At 34.0% G+C, this 15,387-nt stretch overlaps 1 protein-coding gene across 2 annotated transcripts in view; it reads left to right on the plus strand.

Annotated features, from left to right (window-relative positions):
- Positions 1-15,387, plus strand: part of LOC128983006 (protein CREBRF homolog) — a 112,732-nt gene that overhangs the window by 35,906 nt on the left and 61,439 nt on the right. For both annotated transcript variants that reach the window (XM_054402124.1, XM_054402125.1), the window contains exon 5: positions 5,569-5,745. In XM_054402124.1, coding sequence (XP_054258099.1) covers positions 5,569-5,745 — 177 coding nt within the window. The remainder of the gene's footprint in view (positions 1-5,568; positions 5,746-15,387) is intronic.

A 15,387-nucleotide genomic window follows, 5' to 3' on the forward strand; every position in this document is an offset into this window, starting at 1 on the left:
ATCCGTTGGCAAATATATAAATAAGTAAATAAATACACAGTCCACAAAACATTGATACGTTATCAACGCCAAGCTTTAAAAATTCATGATGGTTTGCAAAAAAAAATCTTTCCCTAATGTTTTATAATTTTTATAGCATAAACTAACATTTTGGAGTCTAGACAGAAAATGCAAAAATTATACAGTAAGACATCAATTAAATTTAATAAGAAATAAGGTGCAGCACTAACGAGAACTATAGTTGTAAATAGTGATGTGTTTGTACGTAAAAATGATTCTTAATGCTACCACCGGTTCTAAGGAAAAGTAGCAGTACCAAAAACCAACGTTTACATTTAAGAAAAGAACTATAGTACTTACAACCAATTCAAACTGTCCTTCTAATCAAACTGTATTATAGATGTTAATCCGTTGGCAAATAAATAAATACACAGGCCACAAAACATGTAACATGTAACGTTAACAATATAAAGCTTTAAAAAACTCACTATGGTTTGCTCAAAAAAAATGTCACTTAATGTGGTGCAGTACCGAAGTTATTAATACACCTTTGGTTTTTTTTTAGTTTTCGAAAATCAAAGTTATTTCCCATTAATAGCATTATTTGTAAGCAACTTTTAATGTTAACATATTAATGACAGTTTGAAGAAACCACCTTTATCCAAACAAAGATTTCTTATTTAAAAGATTACGTAATCTCTAAACGATGATCGGTATATATCTAGCAAATATTCGGAGGAAGTGTGACAAAAAACGCACAAATCTGGGGTTTTGGACGTTTGTAGTTTTACTTCTTAAGTAGGAAAAGTACCGATATCGTTGTCGAAATGTAAGTACTGTAAGTAGAAACCAAAGTGACATATCGGAAAAGCGTTTTTAGCTACATCTGTAAGTTAAACCTCTGTATACGATCACAGCGAAATCAGAAAGATCTTCTAAGATCGCAGCAACATCACTGCAGTTGTGATTTTTTACTTTGCAAAGTCAAAGTCAAAGTCAAAACATTCTTTATTCATTATAGTTTCACATTACATGAACTTGAATAGAGTCATAAGCTAAATTCAAAATTGCTTACTGCTAATTAAATACATAAAAAGAGTACTAAAATTACTTTACTTGAACTTTTAACAAAACCATGACTTTAAGGATAACAGTATTTGGAATTCAAATTAAGTTAGGCCTAACTGTTTTTTACTAATACTAAAGAATTCTGTTACTGAGTAGCAGGGAGTTCTTAAAAAATATTCCTTTAAGAGCTTCTTGAATTTATTAAATTTTGTTTCTTTTCGGATGTGAGCTGGTATAGACTGGAGAAATTTTAGCCCTATGTAAGATGCCTTTTTAGTGTAAAATTCGAGATTATGCCGAGGTAGGTTAATTTTTAATCTGGTGTTATATACTAATTGTTCTGTTGAGCTGGATGATAGTTGGATCTGTTTTGCATAAATTATTGTTTCATAAATATAAAGACTATAAACTGTTAATATTTGTAATTCACGAAAGATGCTCTTGACTGGCTCTTTCTTTTTAAGATTTTTCATCACCCTGATAGCTTTTTTCTGCTTAATTAGTACTTTATCTAAATTAGTTTTTGTTGTTACCCCGTATAGAACAATTCCATATGAAATATGTGAATGTATTAATGAGAAATAAACAACTCTTAAAGTGTCTAAACTGCATACTCTGAACATCTGTCGCAGCGCATGGATACCGGAAGATACCTTTTTAACCACATAGTTCACATGGCCCTCCCAAGATAGATGTTTATCGATAATTAGACCAAGAAATTTTGTTTGCTTTACTTGGTTTATTCTTTCTGATTTTATGCAAATGTTTGGTTCAAAATTTTGTCTACGTTGTTTAGTGGAAAATGATATAAAATTGGATTTTTCTGTGTTAATAAGCAGATTTTTTCGGTCAAGGAATTCTTTAGTGGATAAAAGACTCTCCTGAGAAAACGTGTCAATCTGTTGTTTTGATCTTCCGGGAATAAGCACATTACAATCATCAGCAAACAGACACATAGACCCGCCGTTACCAGGAATCGCTCCCGGCATACCTCTAATATAGCAGAGAAAAAGTAGAGGCCCCAGGATCGATCCCTGCGGCACCCCATATTTCAGCGTCTGATGCTGAGATCTACATTTTTCAACGTACTTTGTGTTTGCATGCTCCACAACATAATCCAGTTCAACAAATTGGTTTCTGTTTTCTAGATATGATGTAAACCATGCAAGCTCTTTTCCATAGATTCCCATTTCTTTTAGTGAAGTCAACAATATACTATGTGACACGCTGTCAAATGCCCTACTAAGATCCAAAAAGATTCCTACAACATTTTCTCCTCTGTCAACAGCATTTATTATAGTTTCTATGAATTCAATACCAGCTGTTATTGTTGATTTGCCCTGCCGAAAGCCATGTTGTTCTTTATCAAATAGTTGATTATTTTCCAGATATTTATAGACCTGAATGTAAACAATGCGTTCAAAAATTTTTGAAAAAACAGGTAAGAGAGAGATAGGGCGGTAACAGGAGGGATCAGTTTTATTACCTTTTTTAAAAATGGGAATTACTTTAGCCAATTTTAATTTTGAAGGAAAGATTCCTGAAATAAGAGAAGAGTTTATGATATGTGTTAGTGGTTTCTGGATAATGTGTATTGATTTTTTAACTATGGTGATTGGAATTTCATCAAAACCTGCAGAGTACTTGTTTTCAAAGGAAAGGACCACTTTAGTGAGGTGTTCTTCCGTTATTGTGTGAAACTTAAATGACTTATCTGTAGGTAAAATATTTTTCTGGATATCTGTTTTTTGTGTAAGTGAAGGAGAAATGTGTGGCAATATAAGCTTTTCCACAGCTGATACAAAGAAATTATTAAAGTTGTTACTGACAGCTACTGGATGCTTAAGGAGTTTACCATTTTGCTCTATACATATCGGTATGTTGCTGGTAAAATAACTTTTTGAGTTAAGCTTTATTTCACTTTTAATTATGTTCCACGTTGCTTTAGTTTTATTAGAAGAGTGTTTTATTTTCTCATTATAAAATGTTTGTTTGGCTTGGTGTATTGATTCTTTTAGTTCCTTTTTCTTAACCTTTATCTTTTGATTGCACTTTACACAACTGTCCTTAAAGCGCCGTCAATGAGTGGAAACCTTTTTTGTAAGCTATTGGTGACGATGATTAAAAAAATGTAAGTTTCCCAGCACTAATACAACACTGATTCGCAGTATTTTCCCTGGTTATCAAAACTCAAGAACAATCGTTGCACTTGCGATTAATTAAACCGGTTAAGTAAGGCACAACGTTTTTAATCTCACTTGGTTTGGATGTGCTAACAAAACTTGATCAGAAATGGTTGCGGTATTTGTAAACAACTTTTAATGTAAACATATCAGTGACAGCTAGAAGTGAGAACTAATGACAGCTGATCGTTAATTCATAAAATGTAATGTAATAGTAAACATTGGGAAAATATTTGACAAAAATTGAACAAAATTGGGTTTTTGATGGTTCGTTATTTTGTTTTAAAAGAAGCGAGGCCATGTTTTTATAGCCAAAGACACTCTCACCATTCCAGTAAATACAGAAAAATGATTAGAACCTTGATCGGTACTCTAGTTTTCTAGGAGTAGGCCGCGTAAAATGACATTTTCGCGTTACAGATGGGACCACAGAAAGGACAGACAGACAAACAGACAGAAATTGAGATAAGACTCGTTTCGACTTTCTTAGGCTATGAAACGTAAAAATAACAAAAAAACTGCATGATTCTAAGCAATGTACAGACAAAACTGTAATTTTATTTATATAGATATATATATACGTCCGTGAACGCGATAACTTGAGTAATTTTTGTCCGATTTTGATGAAATTTGGTTTAAAGGTCTAAAGCGGGATAAACTTGAATGAGTTCGCGAACCAGCATGATCGGACCATGGGAACGGAGCTTTACGGGGGGTTTTATGGGGTAAAAATTGTTTTTTCTCACTTTTGACCCTCAAAACACAAAATTTCCCAATTTCTCTTTAGACCTTTTTAAAGAGCTTAAAAAAAAAACAAATAATTTAGTATATAAAAGTATTTTTGTTCGATTATTGGTATCGGAGAAAATTTAAAAAAATTAAAATTTTAAATTCCCATGTTATTCTTATATTGTAAAATGTTGCAGTTTGCTTGTTTATGGATATATTTTGATCAAACTTGGCAAATTTATTTATTTTATACTAAGCTATCAATATCTTACTAAAAAACACACATTATTAGTTTCCTTGTAGCAGCAAACCTAGGTACTCGTTAAACCTAATGTTATTTAAATATATTTAATTGAAAATCAATTCAGACAAATGGAAATTCGCTTAGTCGGCAGGTTTGCTGCGGCGGGGGTATTTTGTAATATCTTCATTAACCTTAACGTGGTATTTATTTAATGTGTTTTTAAGGGTTTGAAACTTAAATTGGCCATGTAAAATTTTTGTAATTTCTGCATTAATTATACAGGGTGAGGCAATGAGAACGCTACAATTTGTTTTAGATGTCGCATGTTAATTGTTGCAACAATGAATGATCAGCTGTGCTTATAACATCCATTAAACTAACTATGCAATTTTAGTAAATATTATGCCTGAGGCTATTAACACTGAGATTTTGATGTGAAAACCTATTTTAAAAATAGTGATTCTTGTGCAAAAACCCAGAGATTCTTTGGACCACATTCTATCCTTGTTCAACATGGCGCGTTTCCCGATTGGAAAACAATGGTGAACTGGGTAAAATTATTTAGGATAAACGATTAAACCTAAAAAATAATCGGTGGGTGCCGCAAAACTCTTTGTATACCAGCAAATGTTGAAAGAGTGAGAGTCGCAGTAACTCAAAGTCCAAAGGGATTTTCCAGGAATCTTTTGTTGTTGAAAGCTTTACGTTGGCTCCTTTTTTGAGAGGGGGGGGGGGGGGTTGTTCTAGTAAGCTACTTGAAGTTTGAGGTTTTTCAAAGTCGCCCCACAGATTTATTTGAACTGGAGCTAAGAATCGTCCAGAAACTAAAGTGAACCTGAAGAAATGCTAGAGGAGTATTTGATGGAGTTGTGCCTTAAAAGGAATGTCAAGTAGGACAAGGACGTCACTTGCAGGATTTTGTTCTCAAGAAATGGAAAAAATGACGTTGTTAAGTTAAAATGGCAAAAGATAAGCTGTGTTTGGATGTGCTATTTATATCTATAGGGTGAATACTAATGAGTTTGTACAGCTTATAAATTGGGGCGCTTTCATTGCCCCACCCTGTATATGTAGCCCAATTGACAAACAACCCATAACTCCAAAATCACATACTATATGAAAGTACATAAAGACAGGGGATGGTGTAGTAATTGAAAAATGTTTTAAGAATGCAGTAATTTTAATTAGGTAGTAATTAATAATTGTGTAAGAAGAAATCATATAGCAAGTCTTATAAAGCATTATTTAATAGTTTTCAAATTTGAGTACACTATTAACACATTTAACCTGTCTGGTGACAATTTACTCTACTTCACATACCTAAAGTTTTTTTAAACCTTTCAGTGGAAAGGCACGAAAAGGAGATGGTAACGATTTGACTCCTAACCCTCGAAAACTTCAAGCAATTGGCAGAGAGTTAGATAAACTCACACGGACTATAAATGACATGACTCCAGTCAGTGAGCTACCATTTAATGTTCGACCCAAAAGTAGAAAGGAAAAAAATAAACTGGCATCAAGGTATGTACTAATAATAATATAAAACCAAAATCCTTAACATATTTAAAGTTACTATAGAGTAGATGTGTATAATGTGTCACTGTTCACTCTTTTCTTATGCCGACGATTCACAGCTACTCTTCTCATTCAAAAAGATTCATCAGTGGTCAAAAAATCATTGTCTTAGGCCAGGCGCACACAGGCGATTTTGAGTCTAGCAACAGTTGCCCGACTTAAATGTTCAGCATTGTTTTAAATTGGAGTGCGCACACCAAGGAAACAGTCTAGGGACAGTCGCGCAACTGTTGCAACCGATGTTCCCGGACCCAATTCGCCAGAGACAGCTCTGCGACTCAATTGTCGCGGGACTATCGCTCCAGGTTTGGTATCCATTGAAACAAGTGTAGACGCGCACACATGCGACTAAATTGTCGCTGTGACGCTCAGTCTCACCCCAGGCTACTTGTGGCCAGAACTGGCACTCGGGTTTGCTCTCTTTTTGTTGTGTGAAGTTTTTAGAAAATTACTTAAATATGAGTGTCGGCGACGAGGATGTTGAACAAATTAATTGATGAAGTTGGAAGAGGCCGCATTTATATTTTAAGTAATTGAAAGACTATTCACAAGTTGCTCACTATATATGGAATGAACCCAGTATCTTCTTTTCTTCTTTCGCACGCGAAACTTCAACAACAAAGCACATATTATGGCTGTATCATTGAAATCCATTCGGTACTATTAACGCTGTTAACAAATGTAATGTCCAACTTACGTCTTAAAGATTCACGACTAAAAAGTTGCCTGTGTGCGCACTCCAGCTCAACTGTCGCTAGACTTCAGAGTCTCCGAGTGGGTTGCGCAACAGTCCCCCAATTAGTCGGGCAACTGTTGCTAGACTCAAAATCGACTTTGTGCGCCTGGCCTTAGGTTAAATACTGAGAAGTGTTCAGTAATACATTTCAGCAATTGCTTGAGAAACACTCTTTTAAGCCACCAAAATAATGTAAATATACTTTTGGAAAATGATTTAAAATTTATGATTAATGATTAATGATTAAAATTTCCAAAACAAGTAAAAATAATCGTACAAAGGCTTATATCTATACTCAAAATGTTAAATAGATTTTAGGCATATATTAGCTGAGAATGTAAAATTACAAATGGTTAGCTCTGGTAATGCCAATAATAAATTATGCTTTGCCTGCCTTTGGGTTTTCATTGTCAGCAGAAAATTTGAATATCTTGGATTGCTTGCAAAATAATGCTCTAAGATTTGTATATGATCTAAAAAAAATTGATCACATATCAGAAACAAAAGTAAAATGTTCCCAGTGCAGGTTGTTTGCGTCCTTGAAACTGTTGCTATAGTACATAAAGTGGTCAAAACCAACAGACCCTCCTACCTCAAAGATTACCTAACCACTCAAAAAGAAGTACAAGATAGGTGGACAAGACAGGATAGCCTACTGCATTTGCCTCGTGTAAACTTTGAATGTAGTAAGAACAGGGCCGTTCTGGGACCCTCAAGAGGGCGCTGGACAAAGTGTCATGAGGGCGTCAACCAAAAACCGGGGGGTACGGGGGGTATGGAATACCCCCCATGGGGCGGGGGGTCCGGAAAATTTTGAAATTTTAGGTCTAAAATTAGTAGTTTTTAACCTCTTTTATGCTATTTTGACAAGAAATTATATTTATATTTATAAACTATTTATTTAAAAAAATATTATTTCAGCCAGAAAATTACCATAATTTTTTCAGGGTTTAAAAATATTGCAGTCATTAGTATTGTGTTAAAAACATTTAATTTGCTTAAAGTTTATTAAACATACATGTAATACGGCTACATGAGAAAAAAATATTCAAGTAGATCACACTATCATAGAATTAGTTAAGATTCAAAACTTAACTCAAAATACCTCATTTAGTATATAAATAACAATTGGGTATTGTAATAATTAATTGTGATTATGCCGAATAAGCCATATGTATAATAATAATAATAATAATAATAATAGTAATAATAATACGGCTACATGGCTACATATGTGCAAAGTGCAAAAAATAAAGGAGATTACACTATCATTAGAATTAGTTAAGATTCAAAACTTAAACTAAAAATACCTTATTCAGTATATAAATAACAACTGAGTACTGTAATAGTGTGAATAGCTTTCTTAACATATTACATATATTAACTTGTAAATCTAACATTATTATACAAAATAGATAAACAGTTTATCTAAACATTGCCTATGTTTACTTAAATAAGCCATATTTATAATTATAATAATACATCTACATAAGAGCAAAAAATCAAGTAGATTACTCTATAATAGAACTAGTTATAATTTAAAACTTAAACGCAAAATACCTTATTGAGTGTTGTAATAATTTGTGTTGAAATAACAATTGAGTATTGTAATAATCCGAAACCTGCAAATCTAACATTATTTTCAAAACAAGATAAACATTGTCTATGTTTACTTAAACAAGCCATACGTATAATTATATTAAAATACATAAAAATACATTAAAATACATAAGAGAAAAAAATCAAGAATATTACACTGCAATAGAATTATATAAGATTCAAAACTCAATCTCAAACTCCAAATACTGAACTTATTGAGTATATAAATAAGAATTGAGTATTGTGATACAGTATTGTGAAAATTGTGATTAGCTTTCTTAACACATTACAAGTTCTATGCCGATAATTTTAAATCTCCTATTATTAGGCTTATAAACATTAGATAGACCTATGTACTGCCTATGTTTACTTTAATAAACCATATGAATTGTATGCTGAGAAATTGAGTACCAAGAAGTCCTTATGCTTAGTGCGAAAGTAACTTAGAATAACATATTATTCTCAAGAGCTAGTAATAGGCCTACTATCCCTAAAATGAAAGAAGCCTCTTCATTTCCTTGCTGGATTTGCATAGCATGTCAATAATTTTATCACTGTCCACTGAATTCAAAATTTCTGGTTCAGACTGCATCAAAAGTAGAGTTTCTAAATTATCGTTGCTGATGGATGACCTCAGTCTTGTTTTAACAATTTTTAATTTTGAAAAGGTCCGCTCACATGTGACTTGTGTCATAGGAATAGTAAGGAGGTACTTGTACACTTTATAGAGCTCGGGATACTGTAAAGAATACATATTATAATCTAAAATTACTTTAAAGGCACATTTTAAACACATTTTGCATTGCTTATTGCCTTTGCACGTAACCTCTTCTTCTCCTTCTTCTTCTTCATCTTCTTCATCTTCTTCTTCTTTGTCATTCACTTGCTCAATGTCACTGTCGATTACTTCTGCCTTTTCTTTAGCTTCTTCTTTTGATTGGCTATACTCTGGTCCAATATCTTTTTCACATATTTTTGGCCATAACTCAGAAAATGAACAAAGCTCTTCTTTTAGTTTAGATCTATCCAGGCCGGGAAGGATTTCAGTAATTTTGTCCAGGGCATTTGGTGGAATCTTCTCCTTAGCGTCAAATCTTTTGGGATCGAACCATGCAAGGTCTAAGTACAATTGCTTATGTACTAAAAACCGATTTTCCATTGTGTGGATCAAGGTGTCAACAATTCTGATAAAGATCTCAATTCGAAATTTGTCTTCAGGCGATGAGCCAACGATTTCATCATTAGCTTCCTCTCCTGGTAGTTTTTTTACTTTTCTTCTTCTTGTTTCTTTTAATGATGTTTCAATGTAGATATTCGAAAGAGATTCGTCTTCTTTTTCCCGTTCTTCAAGATTTTCATTCATTTTGGCGACAAAATTGTTTGCGGCCTTTACCGTGTCAGGGAATTTTTCTCTTAGATCTGTTAATTTACGGTGAGAATTTTCAATAAATCTCCAAGCTTGGACGAAATCTAAATCTTTGGTCTGTAAATAGTCCGATAAAGGTGTGGTGACTTTAAAGACTTGTAGGAATAGCATTGCAACAAGAATACACTCAAAACTTAATAGTTTTTTTAGGAGAGCATCAGAATCACTTCTAACTTTGGAATTAAAGTCTTGTGAGGTTGAAATCTTAAATAGAGCGATTACTAACTCCAAGTACACCAGTTTTGGAGGTTTTGATTTGACTTCTCCGTCCCAGTCGTCAATCCGTCCAAATATCTTCACAGTGGCATTACTGCGGCTCCGCCACCTTGTCTGGCCTATAGCTTCCAGTTTAAAGGATGGGTTTTCTTCAATAAACTTCTGCAATCTTTTTATTGACTCGTTCATAAAAACATGTACCTCTTGAAGAAGATTGAAAAAGTTTATGCTTTTATTGATACATTGGGCTGTATCTGTCAGCACAAGATTCAACACATGTGCATAGCACCATGTGTGGATGTGATTCGGAATGACACTACATAGCTTGGCAGTAACGCCATTATATTGGCCGCTCATATTTGAAGCGCCGTCAAAAGCGTTTGCAACACAGTTTTCAAGTGGAATATTAGTCTCCTCCAGGACGGTTTTTAGTGTTTCAAATAAACTTTGTCCAGATGTACTTACAACACTCTTCAACGCTAACAGCCTCTCAGTTACTTCAGAGTCCCTGACATACCGGAGTACAAAAGCACATTGGTCTAACGTAGATACATCTATGGTAGTGTCCATCAATATAGAATATTGCACTGCTAGATTTACTTCTTCAGAAATTTTAAGTTTGATCTCATCTTTAATATACTTTAAAATCTTGGCGATCATATTGTTACTTAAAAATGTGACATGACCTCCTCTTCCAACTACTTTTTTGTCAGCTGGTTTTTTTCCTTTGGTTTTCGTCAACAGTTTTTCTAAATTTGCTTTACTTTGGTTAATTATTTTGCTTATGTGCTTGTCTAATATAGAATCGTACTTTCTAACATAAGGATTATTTCCAAGAAATTTCCGTGATTAACTGAAATATCATCAAATGAGTGAGCAGATTCCACTGATCCACGAAATGGAAGGCCTTGTTTTCCAATAAGTTTCAATATGTCTATGACAGTTTCTACAACATGTCTTCTATCCTGAACCTCTCGTTTTCTCATAAGCATTTGATCTCCTAAAATCACATCACTGATACTCCGTTTATGTTTTTTTAACATAAACGAATTAACTGATTGGACGTGCAAGTTTGAAATTTCATGTTCCTGTAACCTTTGGTAAACATGTCTCCAATCATTAAAACCAGTACAAAATGGAGAATTTGAATTGCTAAATGCAAGGCAGATATAACAGTATAATTTATGTGTTTTTTCATTACATGACAACCACTTTCGTTTGAAAATTTGTTTAGGATTGTCACTACTTTGATATTGAAATATCGGCTTATTATGTTTTTTCCCCAGAAATTCCAAAGAGTTTTCTTCCGGTTGAATCGGATGAAAGTCTAAAAATGATGTTAAATCGCTAGGTAGTGGCTTTTTAAAAAAGTCCAATGTTTCTGTTGAAGTATCTACTTCAAGCAAAGCGGATGTCGATGGTATTTGTAGAGGCGATGACGATTGCTGTGTACTTTGTTGCACAACTTGTTCGTCGGGTGTTTTTATGGTAGAGTCAGTAGTAGATGAAGATGAAGATAAAACAGCGGATGTCGATGGTATTTGTAGAGGCGATGACGATTGCTGTGTACTTTGTTGCACAACTTGTTCGTCGGGTGTTTTTATGGTAGAGTCAGTAGTAGATGAAGATGAAGATAAAACAGCGGATGTCGATGGTATTTGTAGAGGCGATGACGATTGCTGTGTACTTTGTTGCACAACTTGTTCGTCGGGTGTTTTTATGGTAGAGTCAGTGGTAGATGAAGATTTTGGCAAGAACTGTGTTATTTTTGAGCATGCTCTTGCAGAATCTTGTAATAGTTTGTTTCTTTTATCAACTCTGAAATCATGTCCACTTTTCCTTTTCTTTTTTCCATCCATTGTGTTTAAGTCATCCTAAAATGATAAAATAAATATTTAACCCACACGTAAATCAAAACTTTTTTTATACTGGCACTCAAAACGAGTTTGAATAGTTCTTGTTCTTAGTATAGTACGGCAAACACGGAAAAAATACATAATGTTATTTTATTTGGGAGCTTGAGCAAAATAAATTATACAATTTTATGTGAAATCATTTTAGCAGTTTTTTTTTAGAAATTCACGTTTTAAGGTTTTATTTGGTGGTGGGAGGGGGGTGGGAGGATTAACTTCCCTTAAAAATAAAAAAAATTAAAAACACATGGGGTGTATTACAAAGTGTACCCCGCAAATTTACAAATTATTCCAAATTTCGTAAAATTCGGACCACTGGTACACATCTTACTCTTTATCTGACACAAAAACAGGCAGACAGACAGACATCAGTCTGATAACCACTTTTTGGGTTCAGGGGGATCCAAAACGGATACACCCAACCATAACTAAAATTCTAAATATTCTGAAGAAAACAATATTTTCTCCATACTGTATATTATGCGTGTGGGCAGACATAAAAAATAACAACAGTTTAAAGTTTTTTTAATATTTTAAATGAACTTTAAACTGTTGTTTAAATTGCCTTCAATTTATCCATGTGATAATCTTTTACAAATCTGGGTCAAACAAAGCTCACCAAACAATTACAATAATTAATTAGCCCACACGCCCGGCCGCGCGCGTCCAACATGTAGAATGGTAGACTCGTAGACAAAGTAATTCCCATAACATATATTCATATTTCATCTGACGTGACGTGACATCCGGTTAGATGTAATTTTGTGACTATAATAACAAGCCTTAGTAAATTGCCGGTAAATAGACCTACTGATTATAAACTATTGTCAATACAATATACATTAGTCAACTACCGATTAACCGGGCACGGGTTAACCAGGTTGCGGATTAACCTTTGTGGCTGAAGGTTTTAAATATATTTTTTTAAATTACGGATTAATCATTTAAATATAAAAAAAATATAAAAATAGAAAAGTCTTTAAAAGGCACAAACATTTTGAAATTTTATATTTTTGTAAATTTTAATTGCATATTTAACAAAGTAATGTATTATACCGTACATTGCAATCGGAGCATTGTTTTCCCACGAGTCACGACGATGTTATGACGATTCAGTTAACGCGTGTAGAGAGGAATTGATGTGCGCTGTGTCAGGGGCGCGGCGCGGCGGGGGCGGGGGTGGAGGGTGGAATGACCTTCATTGACCTTGCAACAGCCCTGCGCCTCGCACCACTCGTAAGCGATCAGTCACAACAATAGATCATCCCACGCTGTGGTTTTATGCCTTTTGCTAATGATCAGTGATCACTGCCGTTCATTGTTGCATAGTACGTATATGAGATGCAATTTTTAGTGGATAAAATTCTCTTACGTGTTGTTTAGTAATAATTTGTAACGATAAATGGTAACTGATATCGTTCTATGACGAGTATGACGTGCTTTGTTTATTTATTGAATGCCTTTATGCCTTTGCTTTCACCGTGATTTTGGGTTATCCATGACACTTCAACCAGTCATTCAATTCCCCCGGTTAATTGGGAGTTGACTAATATGCTTGAAATCTTACAATCTAAGCTAAGCCTAGTAAATTGAAGTTAAATTCCACAGAGTGAATAAGAAATGAAATAAAATAATAGGCCTAAATAAAATTATATAAAACTCGTAAAATAGCTGCAAACTATCAACCAGACCCTTAAATAATCATGTAACGAACAAACTATATTAAAACACCACTCACTTAAAAAAAAAATTGTCTGACAAGTCAAGTGCCGAACTTTAAGGTTAAGTTTTAATGTAAAGTTTTTTTTATTAAAGAAAAAAATTAATAACTGTCTAAATGTTGTCAGTAGCTAACTAGGGAAACTCAAAACTTAAACACTGAATATTTCAGGGAGAAATAAAAACATATGTAGGCCTATACATTATTCCCTTCATAAAATAAATAAAATACAGTTAATATAATAAAAAAATAAACGGCTTTATGGGCGTTTTATTGGAACGGTTTTGTTGTAGAATGGAAGCTCTAAGTGAAAAATTATACATAGGCCTACGTTAAGCGTTAAAATACACTAATTATTTCACAATTTATTAACTACAGGAAAATGTAGGCCGACTGTAGTGTTAAAGATAATGCGACTTGCGACAATGAAATTCGATGGTACCGGTAGCTTAATAATTATGGTAACATTCTTTACATTTGGTAGTACTAAACTAAAATAATAATAATAGCAATATAATAATACAACAACAATTACCTGCAGGCCTAACCTATGAAAGGGATGTAAACAAACCGGTTTGCTTCTGTTGTGGCTCCGCGCAGACCAGACGACTCAAGACTAAAATAGATTCTACCTCTACTTGACTCCAGTCCTAGTTTTCCGTACTGCCAACCGTTCAACGTCAAATTCGTTTTTATTCTGTCTCAGACATAGCATTCAGTTATGAAATACACTACTGATGTAAAACTTCTTCTATTAAAGATTTTTTCTCAAGATTGTTATGTGAGGAAACCAAAACCATATTTTTTTATTTTTATTTATTTATTTATTTATTTATTTTTTGCCTTTAGAGCTAGGGCGTCAATTGGGTATTCCTTGGGAGGGCGCACCGGGCAATTGCCCGGTTGCCCGCCTGGCCAGCACGGCCCTGAGTAAGAAGGGGTTTTCTTTTTTCGGCCCTCAGGAATACAATTAAAAATTAAGAAATTAGGAAAGAATTAAAAATTTAAGTTATAAGGCTTTCATACAAGAAACGAAAAACTCTACTTGTAAATATAGGTTAATTGTATTAGTTTTAATTAAATTATTTGTTCTCTTTTATTATTGTAACTGCTAAGTTAAGCATAACTTGCTCTATTGAAGACTGTGCACCTGACTTGAGTTGTTTTGAAAAGCAGTGTATTTTTATACTGAAAACCGCTTAAAATAAAATACGTTTCTATTCTATAAAAGACTTTTCTATAAGTGGCTCAATTTTCGAGCCTAAATCTAGAACAGTATTGTACGGTCTTTAGCGGAAAGCCGTACGGCGGTTTGAACAAAACAAAATTAATACTGGTGCTACCGTTACCTTGTCGGATGTCTTGAAGGTGAATGATGTCCGTCTCGTCCAAGGTAGTGGGTAGTCCAGGGGATGGAAGCGGTGTAGACCAAGGGTGCGGGGGCAACAACAAGGGAAATGACTAGCACTGGTGAAGTTAAAAATGACTGGTATATTGAACAAAACTTAAAACTGACAAAATAAAGTTAATTGTGAATTAATGAGAATTAAAGAGTCTATGCAAAATGTAGGAAAACGTAGCGACGTCTGCCCATGACGCCGTCGGCAATGCTAGAGGAGCATTTCCAGTAGTCGGAGTGGGGACGATTCGCCGTAGATAACGTTGGGCAAGGTTAGGGTAGCACCAATCTAGGGACTTTATAATAGTCCGGAAGTACCGAACATTCCCCCCACCCAAAAAAGCAATTTTTGAGAAAATATTAAAGAGCATTAAAGAAACTGTAAATTTAAAAAAAACCCTTAGATAATAACCGTCATCATGAAACAAACCTGTTACCTAACTATAAAGATAATACAAAATTTTGATAATATGTACAAAGAGACAAAGGTAACACTATCTAAACCATAGGGAGACGAATTAACTTATTTACAGGGCGTGTTACAATACCTACAGGGGTTTTGACTTTAACAACTCTTAC

Source organism: Macrosteles quadrilineatus, unplaced genomic scaffold (genome assembly GCF_028750875.1).
Source record: "Macrosteles quadrilineatus isolate MER2022 unplaced genomic scaffold, UCM_ALF_1.0 Scaffold_1__1_contigs__length_201487025, whole genome shotgun sequence".
Lineage (NCBI taxonomy): Eukaryota > Metazoa > Arthropoda > Insecta > Hemiptera > Cicadellidae > Macrosteles > Macrosteles quadrilineatus.